Genomic DNA, 17,238 nt, shown 5'->3' on the forward strand with positions numbered 1-17,238 from the left:
TGATAGAGGATGGGGGTGAGCCTTCCAGGGCCCGTCCCACGCTGGGCTTCTAGCAGCCTGCAGGTTGGGGGAGGGTGCTTGCCAGGGCCTTGGAAAATCCAGGCTGGCGCAGGGGCCATGCACAGCTGAACCCTCCGTATGGGATGCACCCTCTGGTCTCCTGGCCTCAGTGCTAACTCCTGTCCTCCGGGTGTCTACCCTGCTGCCTCAGGCTCTCTTGGGAGCCGTTTCCTGGCTGTGCTCTGGTATGTGTCACTTAGGGCACTTAGCACAGTGAACTGGAGGTGCAGTTCCTAGACCAGCGCCCCTCAAGACTATGATGTGGCACAGAGCCTGGCACCAAGGAAGGGTTTAATAAATACTGAATGAATAAATGGATGAACGAATGAAGGAATAAAATGCCTTACAGTTTGCACTGCATGTTCTTACTTGGTATGCCCAAGGCAAGAGAAACATTGTAATGTGCTATCATTTTATAGAAGAGGAAACAGATGAGAGATGAAGAGACCAGCCTCCAATCACACAGCTGGGAACTAGCTGAGTTTGCCTTGCTTTTGTTCTGGCAAACCCCCGGGAACATGGGAGCTCGGGTTCCGGCTGGACTGTAATTGCCAGAGGTCAGGGAAGTGGAGCTGTGTCTGGTCTGGGGCTGGGAGGCATGTGGTTTGAATTGTGGCTCTGCCAGTTAGCTGTGCGCCATGTATCACCTTGAGCCAGTGACTTCACTTCTCTGGGCCTCAGTTGCCTCATCTGTATAGTGGGGCAGTGATACTTGGTCCTCAGGGACTGCCAGCTCCCTGAGGGCAGCCCTGTGTCTGTCTCTTGATCATCTGTTTTCTGTGTTGGCACATTCTAGGTGCTTAGGGTGACCATGAGGCCCTGTATATAAACTGGTTAGAACAGGTTGTGGGGGGCACGCAGGGAATGTTGCTTGTTCCTATATTATTAGGAAACGGAGGCCCAGAGAGTCTGATGGCTCCCCTGAGGTCACACAGCCAGATCCAGAGCAGAAGTGGTAGCTTTACTAGTCAGTCAGTTTGGGTGGCACTGCCAGGGATTAAGTGGGACTGTGTCCAGGTCCAGGCTCTAGACTGGGCCGCAGTCCAGGGGGCTGCAGTCCCAGGGGGCAGCAGTCATGTTGGACAGGGAGGCCGAAGCAGGGTCTCTGGGCGCTGGGGATCTAGGGCTGCCCTCCCTACAGCCCTGACCCAGGCTGAGCGGAGTTGCTGGGGCCTTGGACTGCGCGCCTCAGGGGCCGAGTCAGGCTGCCTGGAGACTCTCTGTCGCCCTCTGCTGGCTCCAGCTCGCTCTGCTGGGCCACCCCTAGAAGCCACAAGACAGACAGTGCCACCACCTCAGCTCATCTGGGTGTGAAAACCATACCAAAGAGACCCAGTTAGGAAGAGAAATGCCCCGGGACAAACTGAGATCACAAATCATCTCCACATCCTTCCCTGGCTCCTCCAGCTGGACACAGATGCCTCGCCACTGTCCTCTGGGGGGCTGCAGGCTGCTGTGCTTCCCTTTGCTGCAGCCGCATCAGATTCGTCACTGTTTCCTGAAAACAAATCACGCCAGGGCTTTTTGTTTGGTTCTGTTTGCTTCATACCCCAGGACTTCGCTTGTGTGTCCATCCCTCCTGTCTTCTCACCCCACGAGCTCACACTCTGTCCTTCTGAGCCTCTTGGCTTCTGCAGCAACCCTCCTCCACGCAGCCCTTAGCATGCCAGGCTGTGAGTCTTTCTGGGGTCTTCTCTCCTCCCTCGGACTGTGAACTCACGAGGTGTATTCATTTCTTAGAGCTGCTGTAACAAAGTACCACAAACTGGGTGGCTTAAATAACAGAAATAACAGAAACTTATTGTCAGGAATTCCCCGGCGGTCCAGTGGTTAGGACTTCGCACTTTTACCGCTGAGGGTCCAGGTTCAGTCCCTGGTCAGGGAACTAAGATGCTGCAAACTGCACAGCATGGCAAAAAAAAAAAAGAAAAAAAAGAAAAAAAAAAAAAAAAGAAACGTATTGTCTCACAGTTATGAAGGCTAGAAGTCTGAAAGCAAGGTGTCGGTGTTGTCAGGGTAGGTTCCTTCTGAGGGCTGTTCCGGGCCCCTGGCCTAGCTTCTGGTAGTTTGCTGCCAATCTCTGACATTCCTTGGCTTGATCTCTGCTGTCACGTTCACATGGTGTTCTCCCTGTGTGAACGTCTGTCTGTAAATTTCCCCTTTGAAAAAGACCTCAATCGTGCTGGATTAAGATCTACCCTAATGACCTCATTTTCACTTGATTACCTCTGTCAAGGCCCTATCTTCAAATAAGGTCACATCCTGAGGTATTGGGGTTTGGGACTTCAACATGTCAGCTTTGGGAGGGGGGACACAATTCAATCCACAACATGAGAAGAGGAACTCCATCTGGTTCACCTATGGGTTCATTCCCTCAAAGCTGAGCCCAGAGCAGGTGTGGGAGAGTGTAATGAACATTGTGAAAGCAGTCCTTCATTCTATCATTATTTACTGACCCTCACGGCATCCAGGGCACGTTGAATTATGACCTGTCCTGTCTAGGTCTTATGGAGTCGAGCCTCTCTCATCAGGAAGTGGACATTTCTAGGACAGAGCCCGTCTTTTTACTTTTCACATTCACCAAAGCAGAAACTCGGTGACACTGGAGACACTCAAACCTCTTCATCAGCAGATCCCTGTGGGGGTGGGTGGTGAGGCCTCATTTTCCTATGTCGCACAGAAGACCCAAAGAAGTAATGAAAAGGAATTGAACCGTTGACAAATATTTATTGAACACATAGTTGTGACAGGCACGGTTCTGGGTGATTGGGATGCCATTCATTCATTCATTCATTCATTCCTAGAAACAAGCTTGACACATAGTAGGTGCTGAGCAAATAATTTCATTACATAATTGAATCATTTAAATATTTGCTGAGTGAATAAATTAATTCAGCCCACAATTATTGCTGCTGTGATCTACTTGCTATGTAAATTTGAGCAAGTTACTTTACGTCAATGAACCTTAATTTCCATCAGTAAAGTGAGTTGAATTACATAGTTACTTTTGAGGCTTGTTGGCAGGATGAAATGAATGTGCTATTAACAATAATAGCTATTTATGGAGAAGTTCTACATGCCGGGATAAATGCTCTCTACATACAATTTTCTTTTTTTCTTTTTAAATTTAATTAATTAATTTATTTTTGGCTACGTTGGGTCTTTGCTGCTGTGCGTGGGCTTTCTCTAGTTGCGGTGAGCAGGGGCTACTCTTCGTTGCGGTGCGCGGGCTTCTCATTGTGGTGACTTCTCTTGTTGCGGAGCACGGGCTCTAGGTGCACAGGCTTCAGTAGTTGTGGCGCACGGGCTTAGTTGCTCTGTGGCATGTGGGATCTTCCTGGACCAGGGATTGAACCCGTCTCCCATGCACTGGCCGGTGGATTCTTAACCACTGTGCCACCAGGGAAGTCCTCCACATACAATTTTCAATTTTCACAGCAGCTTTTTAAAAACTGAAATTAACATAACAAAAATTTCACCATTTAAAAATGTGCGGGGCAGTGGCTTTTCGTATATTCACAATGTTGTGTGACCATTACAACTACCTAATTTCAGAACATTTTCATCATCCCAAAAGGAGACTCTGTATCCATTAGTCACTCCCCATTCTCTCCTTCCCCCCAATCTCCCAATAACCACTAATCTACTTTCTGGCTGTATGGATTGGTTTAGTAAGGACATTTCATAGACATGGAACCATACTATTTGTGGCTTTTTGTCCCTGGCTTCTTTCACTTAGCACAGTGTTCTAAGTTCAATGCTTCATTCCTTTTTACGGCTGAATGGTATTCTGTTGCATGGATGTACCACATTTTGCTTATCCATTCCTCAAGTTGATGGACATTTGGGTTGTTTCCATTATTTGGCTATTATGAGTAATGCTGCTATAAATATTTGTGTACAAGTTTTTGTGAACAACTGTTTCCAGTTCTCTTCAGTATATACGTAAGAGACAATTGCTGGATCTATGTTTAATTTTGGGAGGAACTGCCAAATTATTTTCTGGAGCAGCTGCACCATTTCATATTCCCAGCAGCCACATGTGAGGGTTCCAATTTCTCCACATCCCAGCCAACACTTGTTATTTTCTGTCTTTTTGATTATAGCCATTTTAGTGGGTGTGCAATGGTATTGCACTGTGGTTTTGATTTGCATGTCTCTAACGACTAATGATGGTGAACAGCTTTTTTTACAGGCTTCTTGTTCATTTCACAGCAGCCTTTTGAGGCAGCTATTATCCCCATTTGACAGCAGAGGAAACAAATTCAGGCAGTTGAGAGGACTTGCTCATTGCAAGGAGGTGGTGGAGCTGTGCCTGGAACTTCAGTGTCTCTGTCTCTGAAGCTCCATGTAGTCGAATTAGCAGTAGAAACCGCTCTGGTCTGGTGGGCAGGAGGCCTAGTCTCCGGTGTGCCCACCTTGGGTAAGTCCTTTCCCCACGACTTCTCCGGGTGTCAGTTTCTCCTCCGCGCCACTTGGGGTGCTATACTCCAAACATCTCCAGGCTCCTCTAGGAGCCCCTAAGATCCATCACCCTAGCGCGGAGTTTCCTCCGCCCCTTCAGCCCTAGGTTGCCGGCGGCGCCGGAAGTGCATGGCTATTTTCGTTTGCTCCCGCCCCCGGCCCGGAAGTACTTTTTCGGGAAAGATGGCGGCTGTGTCAGTGTATGAGCCACCGGTTGGAGGTTTCTCTTTCGAAAACTGCCGCAGGTGTGGCCATGTCCCGGGCAGGGTTCAGGGCGGGAGTGGGAATGCGGTGCCGGGGTCGGAGTTGGGTTGCGGTCTGAGCCGGGAAGTCCGAACGAATGGTGGAGCGCGGGGCCCGCGGCCCGCGGCACCTGTGACTCAGGGGAATTAGGACCTGAGCGTGTTTCTTCTGAGGCCGGGTCGGCTCTTCCACTTCCCCAGCGCACCGGGACACCCTCTATCTCCGGTGGTGGTGCGGACCCTCTCAGACGCTCCCTTCGCAGAAGAGCGGGACAGTAGTCCTGCTGTTGGGAGGAGCCAGTGAAACAGATGGGCTTGAAAGCAAATGCTAGTAGTTTTTGCTTCTCCCGAGTTCCCTATTAGAAACTCTTCGTGCCAGTGCGGCGCAATGTGGTCCTGCCCTTCAACCCTTTATTCTCTCATTTGCTCTCAGAAATGCCATCTTGGAAGCCGATTTTGCAAAGAAAGGATCCAAGCTTCCAATGGCCCGGAAAACTGGGACGACTATCGCAGGAGTGGTTTATAAGGTAAGCCGGGACAGGCTGAGAGCAGCAGTGTCAACTAATTTCAGGAACCAGGCCCCTTGGCCTCTTTTACTTCTCTGGGCTGTGTGAGGAAGGGCACATCTTACAGAGTACTATATCAGGAAAAGCTCCTTTAGGAGAGACTATGTCAGTTTTGTGCACTTATCGGCAGTTTATATACTTTGCTCACTCTGCAGTTTTCGACAGGAAGCCAGTTTTCTGTCTTAAGTTACTACTTTAGGAAGCAGGATGATGTAATGGGAGAAAACAAAAATGTTTAACCATTTAGCTTTTTTGCGGCCTCTAACTTTGGGCAGGTCATTTTCCTTCTCACAGCCTCACTTTCTAATCCATCAGGTGGACATAATAACTCCTGACCTAAATTGTTGTAAGGGTCAAAAGAGATAACTGGTTATTGTTGTTAATGGTAAAAAGTGACATCTTTTAAAAAGAAATTGACAGGCGTGGCTATTTTTTTTTTCCGGTACGCGGGCCTCTCACTGTTGTGGCCTCTCCCATTGCGGAGCACAGGCTCTGGACGCGCAGGCCCAGCGGCCGTGGCTCATGGGCCCAGCCGCTCCGCGGCATGTGGGATCTTCCCAGACCGGGGCACGAACCTGTGTCCCCTGCATCGGCAGGTGGACTCTCAACCACTGCGCTACCAGGGAAGCCCAGGCATGGCTATTTTAATGGAAAGATTTCTGCATCTTAATCCAGACTTTTCTGATATTGGCTCTGTGATTTGTAAGGAATTCACTGAATCTCTGAGCCTCATTGAGAACAGGAATGATAGTTCCTACTGCCTACTGAGGGTTCAACCAATAATGTTTATTAATAGCTTTTCGTTGAATGCCGAAAGTATAGCACAATATTTCAGCGCGTGGTGGGGTGGTTGGGGGAGCAGGGGATGGTCAACATTGTTTTTCCTAAACTAGAGTAGAGAACTGTGGTTTGTATATGTGAAGTTGTTTTAAAGTATATATTTCTTAAAAATAGGATGGCATAGTTCTTGGAGCAGATACGAGGGCAACTGAAGGAATGGTTGTTGCTGACAAGAACTGTTCAAAAATACACTTCATATCTCCTAACATTTAGTAAGTATTGATTAGTTTGAATGACTCATTTTTAAACATGTCAGGGGTAAAATTGAATTTACTCTTTCTCTCTAAAACCTGTTGTTCAGCCTGTATTTTCTTTCTGTCTCCCTTAAATGGCATTTCCATCCATCTGAGCTAGCCATCCCCAAGTCCTCTTTTTTATTTTAAAAAATATTTATTTATTTATTTATTTGGCTGTGCTGGGTCTTAGTTGTGGCACCCTGACGCGTGTGGGATCTTTAGCTGCAGTGTGCGGGATCTTTTAGTTGCGGCATGCCGGCTCTTAGTTTCGGCATGCGGGATCTAGTTTCCTGACCAGGGATCAAACCCGGGCCCCCTGCACTGGGAGCACAGAGTCTTAACTGCTGGACCACCAGGGCAGTCCCTCAAGTCCTCTTTTTGCTTTAGTCTTCAGTTCATTTGGTACCCAGTTCTGCCTTCTGTGTGCCTTTTGAATCCACTCCCTTCTCTCCTTCCCTCTACTAAGGCCTTAGCGCGGATTCTTTTTTCTCAGCTGGATTATTGCAGTTGTCATTTAAATGGTCTCTCTGCCTTTGGCCTTTTCTTTATTTGTATTGTTCACTCTTCTGTCATGTTGGGTTTTGTAAAACATGGATCTGTTATGTCCCTTTCCTGTTTAAAAACTTTTCAAGAGATTTTTCACATTTCCACACTGCTTTCAGGATAAAATCGAAACTCTAGCATGATATTCAAGGTCTTGTACAATTTCACAGAAAGCTTACCTTTTCATCCTATTTAGCTGCTATCACTCTATGTTCCAGTTATACCTGCGCTGTCCCTATTTCCCTCATGTCCCTGTTCTCCACATGTCCAAGCTGTTTTACCCTTGCTTTTGCTAGCCCCTCTGCTTAGAAATGCCCTTTCTTCTTCTCTGTATAGTGTTTTTATTCTGTCCTTCCAAATCCAGCTCACATGAAACCTCTTCTCAAAGATCAGAGTTAACTGCTCTCTTCTCCAATTTCCTACAGCATTTTCTACCTATGCTACTATATTGTATTATGTGTCTCCTCCACTCAAGTTTGAAATCAAGTGCTATTACTGTGTCATATTTTCTTTATTCTCAGCACTTTGGAGCTTAGTACTAGATATTTGGTATCTAGTACTAAATACTTGGTAAATGTAAATTGCAAGGCTTTTGACATTCCTTGCTCTTTTGTACAACTTGGATATTTTCTAGGATCAGTAAAATGCACACTCTGTTCAGAACATAGAAACTAATGATTTGAAATATTCCAATGGGCTACAGAAAATATATTTGTATATAATTAGATGTGCATTCTTAATTTTATGTCTATTTAAGCTTGGTTAGAGCAGTTACAGTGCAGGTATACTCAAAAACATCTATGTCCCTGAACTTTGTGGAAGTTTTCCAAGAAGCTCCACTTCTAATTGAGCCCTTTGGTAATTGAATTTCAGCTACGTTTCTAATTGTATTTTTTAGTTGTTGTGGTGCTGGGACAGCTGCGGACACAGACATGACAACCCAGCTCATTTCTTCCAACTTGGAGCTCCACTCTCTTTCCACTGGCCGCCTTCCCAGAGTCGTGACGGCCAATCGGATGCTGAAGCAGATGCTTTTCAGGTAAGGTTCCAGGATGGGGATTTCTGTAGTATTTTTTTCTCATGTCTTAGATTTTCAGCCAAGGGAAGCCTGGAAGCTCGAGGAAAGGCATTAAGAAATACACATTTTATTCCAGAAATCAGTTGTTACTAAAAAGACACTTTAATTTCATAAGGCTTTTGATAATGTATTTGAATTTACAGGGTCTGGGTTTTTTTTTTTTTTCATGAATGAATCACATGTGACCAATTGAGTCATTTCCTGAGGCTTAGGGTATTGCTGGATAAAAAAACCTTTTTTGTTCATAGTAAGAAAGAGCTGGAAGGAACCTTTGAGTTCTTCTTGTGAACACACACAAACACAAATGATTGTTTTTTCTCCCTTTTTTAGGGGCAAGATAACAGTGAAATGAAAAGTGATTATTTGTAGTTGGCTGTAAGTGGGTAGGATAGCGTTACTATTAACCAACATTTATTTGTTTGTGCCAGGCCCTGTGCTAAGTGCTTTATGCATGATCTCACTTTATCCCTTTAACTCTGAGTTACGGGCTATTAACATGTCTAATTTGTAAGTGAACAAACTGAGGCTTAAAGAGATGCATTCATTTGCCTGACCTGACGTTCACTCCCTGCTGACTCCCACAGAGTTCCTCTTAGTAGTTTTGTTTCTCTTTAGTCCTTAACGATCACATCATCACTTTGTGTTTGTATAGGTCTAGACAGTTTTCAAATTTTAAGTCCATTTTCTCATTTGCTCCTCATAAAGAGAAGAGAAGCAGTGTAGTATAGTGGAAATAGCCTGGACATTTAGTCTTGGGTTGGAATCCTGGCTTCTCCTTTTGTGACCTACCTTAGCTTTAATAAATTCTCTCCTCTTTCCTTCTTTATAGAATGTGTATCATGATACCTTTTTAAAATTTTTTAAAAAGTTGGTCAGAGGCCTATATTCTGGTCCTCATCATTCATTAAGCAACCTGCACAAGACATTTTCTTTTTCTCTGTCCCAAGTCGTAGCAGCTGCATCCAGGCCTGTGAGAGTTAAAGGGGAGCAGGAACAGAAGGCAAAGGTTGTAAGCCGGCAGCTCACAGGCCGTATTCAGCTTGTAAAGAAATTTCATTTGGGTCACATAGTGTTTTAAAAAAAATAGTGGCAAATAATTATAAATTGGGAGCTTTGAATTTAAAATATGGATTTCCAGCTTCTGATAAAAGCTCATAAAGCGGGCGGTGATGTGGGACTGAGTGGCCGTTGTTGCCTTTGGAAGTGGGAGCATGTGTTCTGGCCTGTCAGACCTTGCATGGCTCACTTCTCTGTTTCCTGCCTGGCCCTTGCCTTCCTGTGAACTTGCAGGTCTTCGTCTACAAGTGTAGCATGGCCCCTGGGCTCTCAGGAAGTGGATATGAGGTTTAATATAGCTACGCAGCAAGGCCGATAGAATAGTTCCCATTTTACAGCAGAGGATACCAGGGTTTATGAGTCATATGGGCAGGAAGCCTGGTCCATATCTACCCAATTCCTACTCTGGCTGTACTGAGCCTTTATGTCAGTGATTTCCATTTATTTATGTACATAATCATCATCCTAATCCTGGAGAATTATCACCTATCAAATAAATTCTTCCAGTGCAGTGTGAGAACTTGTTAAAGCACATCTGTTGTCAAGATAACTGAAGACATTTGTGATTTTGAATGTAAAGCTCCCTCTGGTGGTTTGTGTGGTGCATTACATTTAAAACAATTTTTAAATTTGTAAAATTGCAGTAAATATCATTTCAAGATTGCTTGCAGTGTCATTTAGCATTTAGCTAAATCTAGCAGATGTTTCTGTTAATCTCTTTAGAATGTTTCAGGAATTCTAAATTCTCTTTTTTCAGTGTTTTATTATCTTTAGTTTAACATACTTTGTAAAAGTTAAATTTTATCAAAGTTTTGAGAAGAACACAAAAATTTAAACCAGGATAATTATGGTTCTTTATGTCTTTTGACATTTTTGTTGAGTTACGTAAAGTGGGTCACTAGTATAAGAGAAAAATCATAGGATTTGACTTTAGAACTTTGCCTCAGATCCTGTCTACAATGCTCACATTTGTGTAACTTTAGGCTGTTCACCTCACCCTTCTTATCCTCAGTTTCTTCCTCAATAAAATGGGGATAATAGTTCTGTCTCTCTAACTTTTGGGGAGGAAATGAATAAAGAAACAAGGCTTATGCAATGCCTAGTACAGGGCCTGATACATAGTTAGATCCTCATTCAGAGGCTGAAAAAAGAATACAAGGTGTACTCTTGCTGTTTTCTTCCCCCTGAATAATCTATTTCCTTGTATGTGAATAAGTGAGAAAAGAGGGTTTGATAAACAGAAGTGGACGTCTTTTTCCTTCCTTAAGCAGTACTTTTATTTAACTTCTGTGGTGGCTATATGTAGAAGATATGTAGAAGATACCTGTCATACTTGTTCCTTCTGAACATAGAGGCTTCTTGTTGAGTCTAGCAGAAAGCTTTGATATACTGTTCTGTATATACTATTCTGTATATACTGTTCTGTATTCTGGAAACTATTTGAATATGTAGAGGCTTTAAAATTTTATTTTATTATATTGTAATTTTTTTTTCCTTACAAAAGTACTATATATTCATTGTAGAAAATTCTGAAAATACTGTAAAGCCCAAAGAAAAAATAGGCGAGAATCACATTTTGGCTGGTTGTATATACTCCTAGACTTTTAAATTTATTTATTCGTTCGTTCATTCACTTGATCATCCCTTCCTCCCGTATTATAAGTGCATGTTCACAGTAAAAAAGCTAGAAGATATAGATAAAAAATTATAGAAATTATCTGAATTTCTACCACCTATAAGCAGTCGGTGCTAACAGATTATGGTACACTCTTCAAGGTTTTTCCTATGTTAAATAATACATATTTTGTTCTATAAAAATGGGATCATAGTTGTGCTTTCTATCCCATAATGTAACCTAATCTTTTCACCTACCAGTGCCTCTTCAGTAGTTTCCATGTTGGGGTATTTCAAAAAGAAAACCTTTTTATAAATTATTATAAAAGTAATGTATGATCATTGTAAAAAATTCAGACACTATGGAAATGTGAAAAGAAGCAAGTAGATTTCAGCTGACACTCTGCCACTTAAGCACATACACTGTGAATCTTTGAGATCTGTTTTCTTAGACCTTTTATACTAGGCATGTATACTCATGTATGTATTTGCAAAAATGGAATCCTGCTATATGTGTTGTTTTGTAAGTGACCCTGTTCACATAACAGTATATTGTGAATATTGTTCCCATCAGTAGACGAGCTCGGCATCCAGAGATTTTACCTTGAGCCCATGGAGGACTTCTGGAGATCTGTAACTCCTGAAATAGTGAAAAATTTTTGTGTGTACACTTGCTATGGGCGAGCGTTCCACAATTTTAATCATTTTTTCCGTGGGGTCTGTGCCCCCAAAAGTTTAAGAACCATAGATCGGTATCCTAATTTTTGTTGGACCACAGTAATCTATTTTATTAACCAATTTTTGAAGATTAACAATATTGCTTACTTTAAAGTGTTTAAGGTATTGTAAGGTATTCTGCCGATCCTTTGGAATATAGAATCTTTAGGTACTTGTGTTATTAATTCTTTAAGCTATATTCTAAAATAAATTCCTAGAAGTAGAATTGCTGGGTCAAAGGTAGGCACATTTAACATTTTAATATATATTGCCAAAATTGTCCTTGAGAAAGATTACCATCGGTAGTGCATGAAAAATGCAGCATGGTTTTTAACGATTGTGTAGTGTTCCATTGTATAGCTGTATTAGTTTAGCTAATTCTGACTGTTTCCACTTTTTTAGCATCATAAGCAGTTACCACAAAAAACATTCTTATGCATTCATTTCTGCGTATTTGTCCTTTTATATCAATAGAATTAGATTCCTGGAAACAGAATTTCTGGATCCATTTTTAAGTATTTCATTGACTTGCCAAAATATCTTAGACTCTTCTAAAGTTATCGAACAGATTATGTTTTAGCTTGGAAGGGAACTAGCTGGTTATTAATTGACTTTAACTAAGCAGCGTGTTTGGCAGGCAGTTGATATAGTGGATCAAGCACTGGGCTGCGGGGGGAGTGGTGGATCTGGTGATTCTGGCTTCTCATCCCAGAGCGCTGGGATCTAGTCTTGACCCTTCTGCCAGCTCATGTGGCTTAGGACCAGTTTCTTCCCTTTTCTGGGCCTCTGTTCCCTCTTGAGGCTGCTTTTAAAATCCTTTCCTGCTCTTTATTTTTTCACTTATAAATGGAAGATTTGAAATAATAAATTGGTAATCAAGGGACACAGGAAATACTGGACTCGACCTAGAGCGCTTTCTGATGGGTAGCTATGTCTCAGACAGTCTAAAATTATGACTTTGATTGGTTCTTGTGTTATTTATATCAGTTTTAATGATTGTATCATTAGGCAAATTCAGCATGTGTTGGTTTCATTTTTCTTCCCAGAGATTTAAAGGCTCACAGTGGAGAACTTTAAATCCAGCATGTTTATCTAGCATAGCAGTTCTAATGGTAAAAAATTGAACCAGATACAAGGAAAGCAATCTGTAGAAGCGGAAAACCAACTAAGTAGAGGGTCCAAAGGAACAAATACGTGCAGAATTAAACAGAGGTGGGGGTGAGGCGGAAAATGTATTCTTGCCCATGTTCCTGAGAGATACAGTTTTAAACTGTGGGCAGGAGCAATGGGTTTTATATAGGCTGTCATGGAGTTACTTCATTCACTTCCCTGCATGATGAAATACTTCTTTCTTTTACTCAGTATGAGCTCATATCTGTCATAATTTTGTGGATTTATTCAAGGGAAAGGTTTTTTTTTTTTTTTTTGCGGTACGCGGACCTCTCACTGTTGTGGCCTCTCCCGTTGCGGAGCACAGGCTCCGGACGCGCAGGCTCAGCGGCCATGGCTCAGGGGCCCAGCCCAGCCGGCATGTGGGATCCTCCCGGGCCGGGGCAGGAACCCGCGTCCCCTGCATCGGCAGGCTGACTCTCAACCACTGCGCCTCCAGGGAAGCCCAAGGGGAAAGGTGTTTTGACATTAGCTATTTTCCTATGAGGCTATGGTGAGGTTGATAATTTGAACAGCTTTAGTTGAGCAACAACTCACTGTTGACTTGGAAGGGAACTTATCTGCTAAACACAGAGAGGTATGATGGGAGGGGTGCTGATGATCTTTGGAGTAAGCCAGGCTTGGCTCTGAGGCTTAAAAATGTCTTTGGGTTGGTTTTCTCTTCTCTACCATGAGAATTATAGTGTCTTCTTTTGAAGGGGGTTGTGAGACTAAGATTATGTAAGGCACATGGAATGCCTCACACAATTTACAGTTTTTATTGGCTGATAGTAGATGTTCAAGTATGTTCGCTCCATTCCCTATTTTTTTCCCTTCAAAACAGTAATTATTTAATGAAGCAGTAGTAGTGTAAGAAAAGCTTTTTATTGCCTGACTTCAAATACAACTTTCAGTTAAGTTATAGTGATGCAATGTAGACTCATTTTTGTTTTTTCTTATGCATACTCTTATCACCAGGTATCAAGGTTACATTGGTGCAGCCCTAGTTTTGGGGGGAGTAGATGTTACTGGACCTCACCTCTACAGCATCTATCCTCATGGATCAACTGATAAGTTGCCTTATGTCACCATGGGTGAGTGTAATGTTTCCCTGATGTTTCAGAATCGTCTTATTTACTAAGGTGGTCTCTTAAAGTTGGTTTATTTCCTGATAGAGGAGGCAGTGCAGTACAGTGCTTTGATTCCTTCTACAAGTATTACTGAGTTCCTCCTAGGGATTAGGCCCTGTTTTATGTGCTTGGGATATAGCAGTGAACAAAATTTAGATACAGATTCTTGCCTGCAGGGAGTTTATATTTTAGTGGGGGTGGACAGACAATAACAGCAACAATTATAAATATATTTATATGTTAGAAAGAGATAAATCGTAGAGAAAAAAACAATGCAGGTGATATTATACTTCAGTTATGCAAGATATTACCTTTGGGGGAAACTGAGTCAAGAGTGTACAAAAATGTGATGTATTATTTCTAACATCTGCATGTGAATTTACAATTATCTCAAAACAAAAAGTTAAAGAATGTTAATGCAGTGCAAGGGGACTTGAGAAGGTTAAAGTAGGTTCATGAAGAAGGTGAGGTCTGAGTGGATGGGCCTCCTGGGCAGAGGGAAGGCTAGAGTGGAGGCCTCACTGGGGGAATAGGCCCACGCAGAGATTTCTTTTTAAGCTAGAGTGACCAGAGTTCCTCTTTGCCACTTAATCTCTGAGGGATCCTGGGCATGTAATTCCTCTCTGAACCTTGATTTCCTTACTTGTGAAATGGTATCAGTAATACCTACCATGCATACCAGGTTATTTATAATGATTAGAAATAATGTGTATAAAGCATCTGGTCCAGTGCCTGGCCTATAAATAGTAGCTACGCCTGTTAGATCAGCCTTGTACATTTGTATTTTAGCTCTAAATGCTAGATAAGAGTACTTTTTTTTAAATGACTACAAAAGTGATAAAATTATATTTAGAAGAGTTGGGATTTTTGAATTTAACTTTCATGCTAAATTTCTAAGTGAAGTTGCATATGTCCAGGGACTTCCCTGGTGGTCCAGTGGTCAAGACTTCACCTTCCAATGCAGCGGGTGCGGGTTCTATCCCTGGTCAGGGAGCTAAGATCCCACATGCCTCACGGCCAAAAAACAAAAAACAGAAACAATGTTGTAACAGATTGAATAAAGACTTTAAAAATGGTCCATATCAAAAATAAATCTTTAAAAAAAAAAGAAAGAAATTGCATATGTCCAGTAACTTGAACAGGTCATTTGTAGCTGGCGTTTTTCCAGCTGTTGTTTACCTTTTGCATTTTTTGTCTTGGTATCTTGGCTCTGCAGAGCCAGGAATAATGGCTGCCTTGAATAGTTTGGAAATTGCTAGCTTGAGACTTTGCTATTCCATTCCATGTAATGCACAAGCCGCTTATAAGATTTGTATGCAACAGATGTTCCATGTTTGTGAGAAGAATGATTTGTCCCCAGATACCGTATGGAATAATTATTTTTAAATGAAGATACTTCCAGTAATTTTAGAATTGCTCTGTTCCATTTTATTTGTTATTTCCATCAAAGTAGTGTTTTTATTTCCCTCCATTTGATGCCTTTAAATGGTAGTAAAGGTGGAATAGCCTTTTCTATTAAGTAGTTTCATTTCTTCTTTTTTTTATTTAAAAAAAATTTCACACTTGCAGGAAAGTAACAAAAATGTACAATGAATAGTCATATATACCCTTTACTCGTGTTTGTCAATTGTTAACATTTTACCACATTTTTGCTCACTCTCTCATACATTATTGTTATTTTTTGGTGTATGGAACCATTCGAGAGTAAATAGCAGACACCATAACCCTCTATCTCAAAATCCTTTAGGATGTTCTCTTACATCACCTTGATAAAGTCATCAAAGTCAGGAAATTTAATATTGATACAAAGCCTTTTCATTTTTAAGATGGAAAAATTGAATTGGTTTCTGTTGCTTTTGAACTATAGTAATTTGTCTTACGAGCATAATCCTGAATTTAGGAAAAGTGGTTGAAAGTGAGTAAAGCAGATTTGTGTCTGCTCATTTCATTCCTGCAACTCCACTTTGTGCTCTGTCCTGGCTGACAGTGATCTTGCTTCCCTCCAAGTCCAATGTGAGTCCAGGGTGATGGCTCCACAGCTTTGATTTTATGGCATACTTCTGCTCAGAAATCATCACTCTCCACAGTCTGGTTTTGCTTTCATAAGAGATTAAGAAGATTAAGAAGAGCAAGACATCAGTAACACCTGATTTTAGATACACAAGTAAGTTGTTACTTTGAGGTTTAGTTTGTTTGTTCATCTGTTCATTTATCAACTATTTCTTGAGTGCCTTCTGTGTAAAAGCACTGTAGCAGGCTCCACAGAGAGAGGTTGAATGTCTGGATCCTTACCCTCAACATATTCCCAGTGTAATGGGGGAGATAGCTGTATAAACTGACAAGGGCAGTAGGTACAAAGGCCATTGGAGGCCCAAGGGAGAAAGGGTCTAAACTGGAAGATTTCACGGAAAGCTTCACTTCACTTGAGCTGAATCTTAAAAGAAGGATAAGTTACTTTCATTCATTTATCAGATATTTATTTAGCATCTGCTGTGTGCTAGGCACTGGGAATATAGTGGTCAACACAGCACCTATCCTCAGAGCTTATAGTCTCTGCGGGAGATAGGAATTAAGTAAATACACGTTAATCTAAAAGAATGCACTGTGCTAAGTGCCCTGGAGGAAAAAAACAGTAATAAGAGAGAATACAGGAAGGAGCATGTGGATAATGGGTGTTTGGGAAGTCCTTACTGGGCAAGTGACATGAAAACATTTTCTAATGAAAGTAATTTATGAACATGACAAAACATTCAAGTGGGGAAAAATATTACATGAAAAATAAGTCTCTTTCATATTTCCCCAAAGTAACCACTGTTAAGGGTTTATTGTGTTTTTTTCTCAAAAAATGTTTTATGATCCATCTATATATATCTCTATCATCTGTCATCTATCTGTCAATCCCTATTAAAAATACACAGCTGAGGTCATGCTGTAGATGCTGTTCCATTACTATTAACTTGTTTTGAATAAGTTTTTGTATCAGTGCTTGTAGATCTATATCAAATCTACAACAACACCTTCATAGAATTGTATTACATGTCTCTACCATGATTTAGTGACCCATTCTCCTATTGATAAGCATATGTCTTGGTGTACTTGTGTAAGTACATCTGACAAATTCCTAGTAGTGGAGTTCTGGATTAGGGTGTGTGCATGTATTGCTCAGAATTCTCTGTTGTAATCATTAGAATCACTGGATGATTTAGGAAAGGAGGAATTTTTATTTTTTAAAGGATCGTAGGTGGCTCACAGAATAGCTAGGAGGGCAAGAACTGGGTTTGGGGCCAAGAACAGTTTCAGAAATAATGCTGCAGAATGGGCCATTGCAGGCGAAGGCAGAATGCTGCAGATCACACTGCTGGCCCAGCTGGCGCAGGCCCTGGCTCGCTGCTCACTCTGCTGCCCTGGCTGCCTCATCTGGAACTGAGGCTTCCTGCCATCTCATTCACTGTCCGAGAGTTCCTTATAGGGAAGGGTGGATGCTTGGTTGGTGATGATTGGTGAGGCTCAGTCATCTGTTTATAAGGTGGGGGGGTTCCCCAG

The 17,238-nt window shown here is 42.1% G+C and overlaps 1 protein-coding gene across 1 annotated transcript in view; it reads left to right on the forward strand.

Moving 5' to 3' along the window:
* The first annotated feature begins 4,610 nt into the window (after positions 1 to 4,610).
* PSMB7 (proteasome 20S subunit beta 7) overlaps positions 4,611 to 17,238 on the forward strand; it is a 58,500-nt gene continuing 45,872 nt past the window's right edge. The window contains exons 1-5 of the mRNA XM_067743351.1: positions 4,611 to 4,769; positions 5,200 to 5,293; positions 6,287 to 6,384; positions 7,850 to 7,990; positions 13,544 to 13,659. Of these exons, the coding sequence (XP_067599452.1) occupies positions 4,654 to 4,769; positions 5,200 to 5,293; positions 6,287 to 6,384; positions 7,850 to 7,990; positions 13,544 to 13,659 (565 nt within the window). The 5' untranslated portion in view covers positions 4,611 to 4,653. The remainder of the gene's footprint in view (positions 4,770 to 5,199; positions 5,294 to 6,286; positions 6,385 to 7,849; positions 7,991 to 13,543; positions 13,660 to 17,238) is intronic.

This window comes from Pseudorca crassidens, chromosome 7, assembly GCF_039906515.1.
Source record: "Pseudorca crassidens isolate mPseCra1 chromosome 7, mPseCra1.hap1, whole genome shotgun sequence".
Taxonomy (NCBI): domain Eukaryota; kingdom Metazoa; phylum Chordata; class Mammalia; order Artiodactyla; family Delphinidae; genus Pseudorca; species Pseudorca crassidens.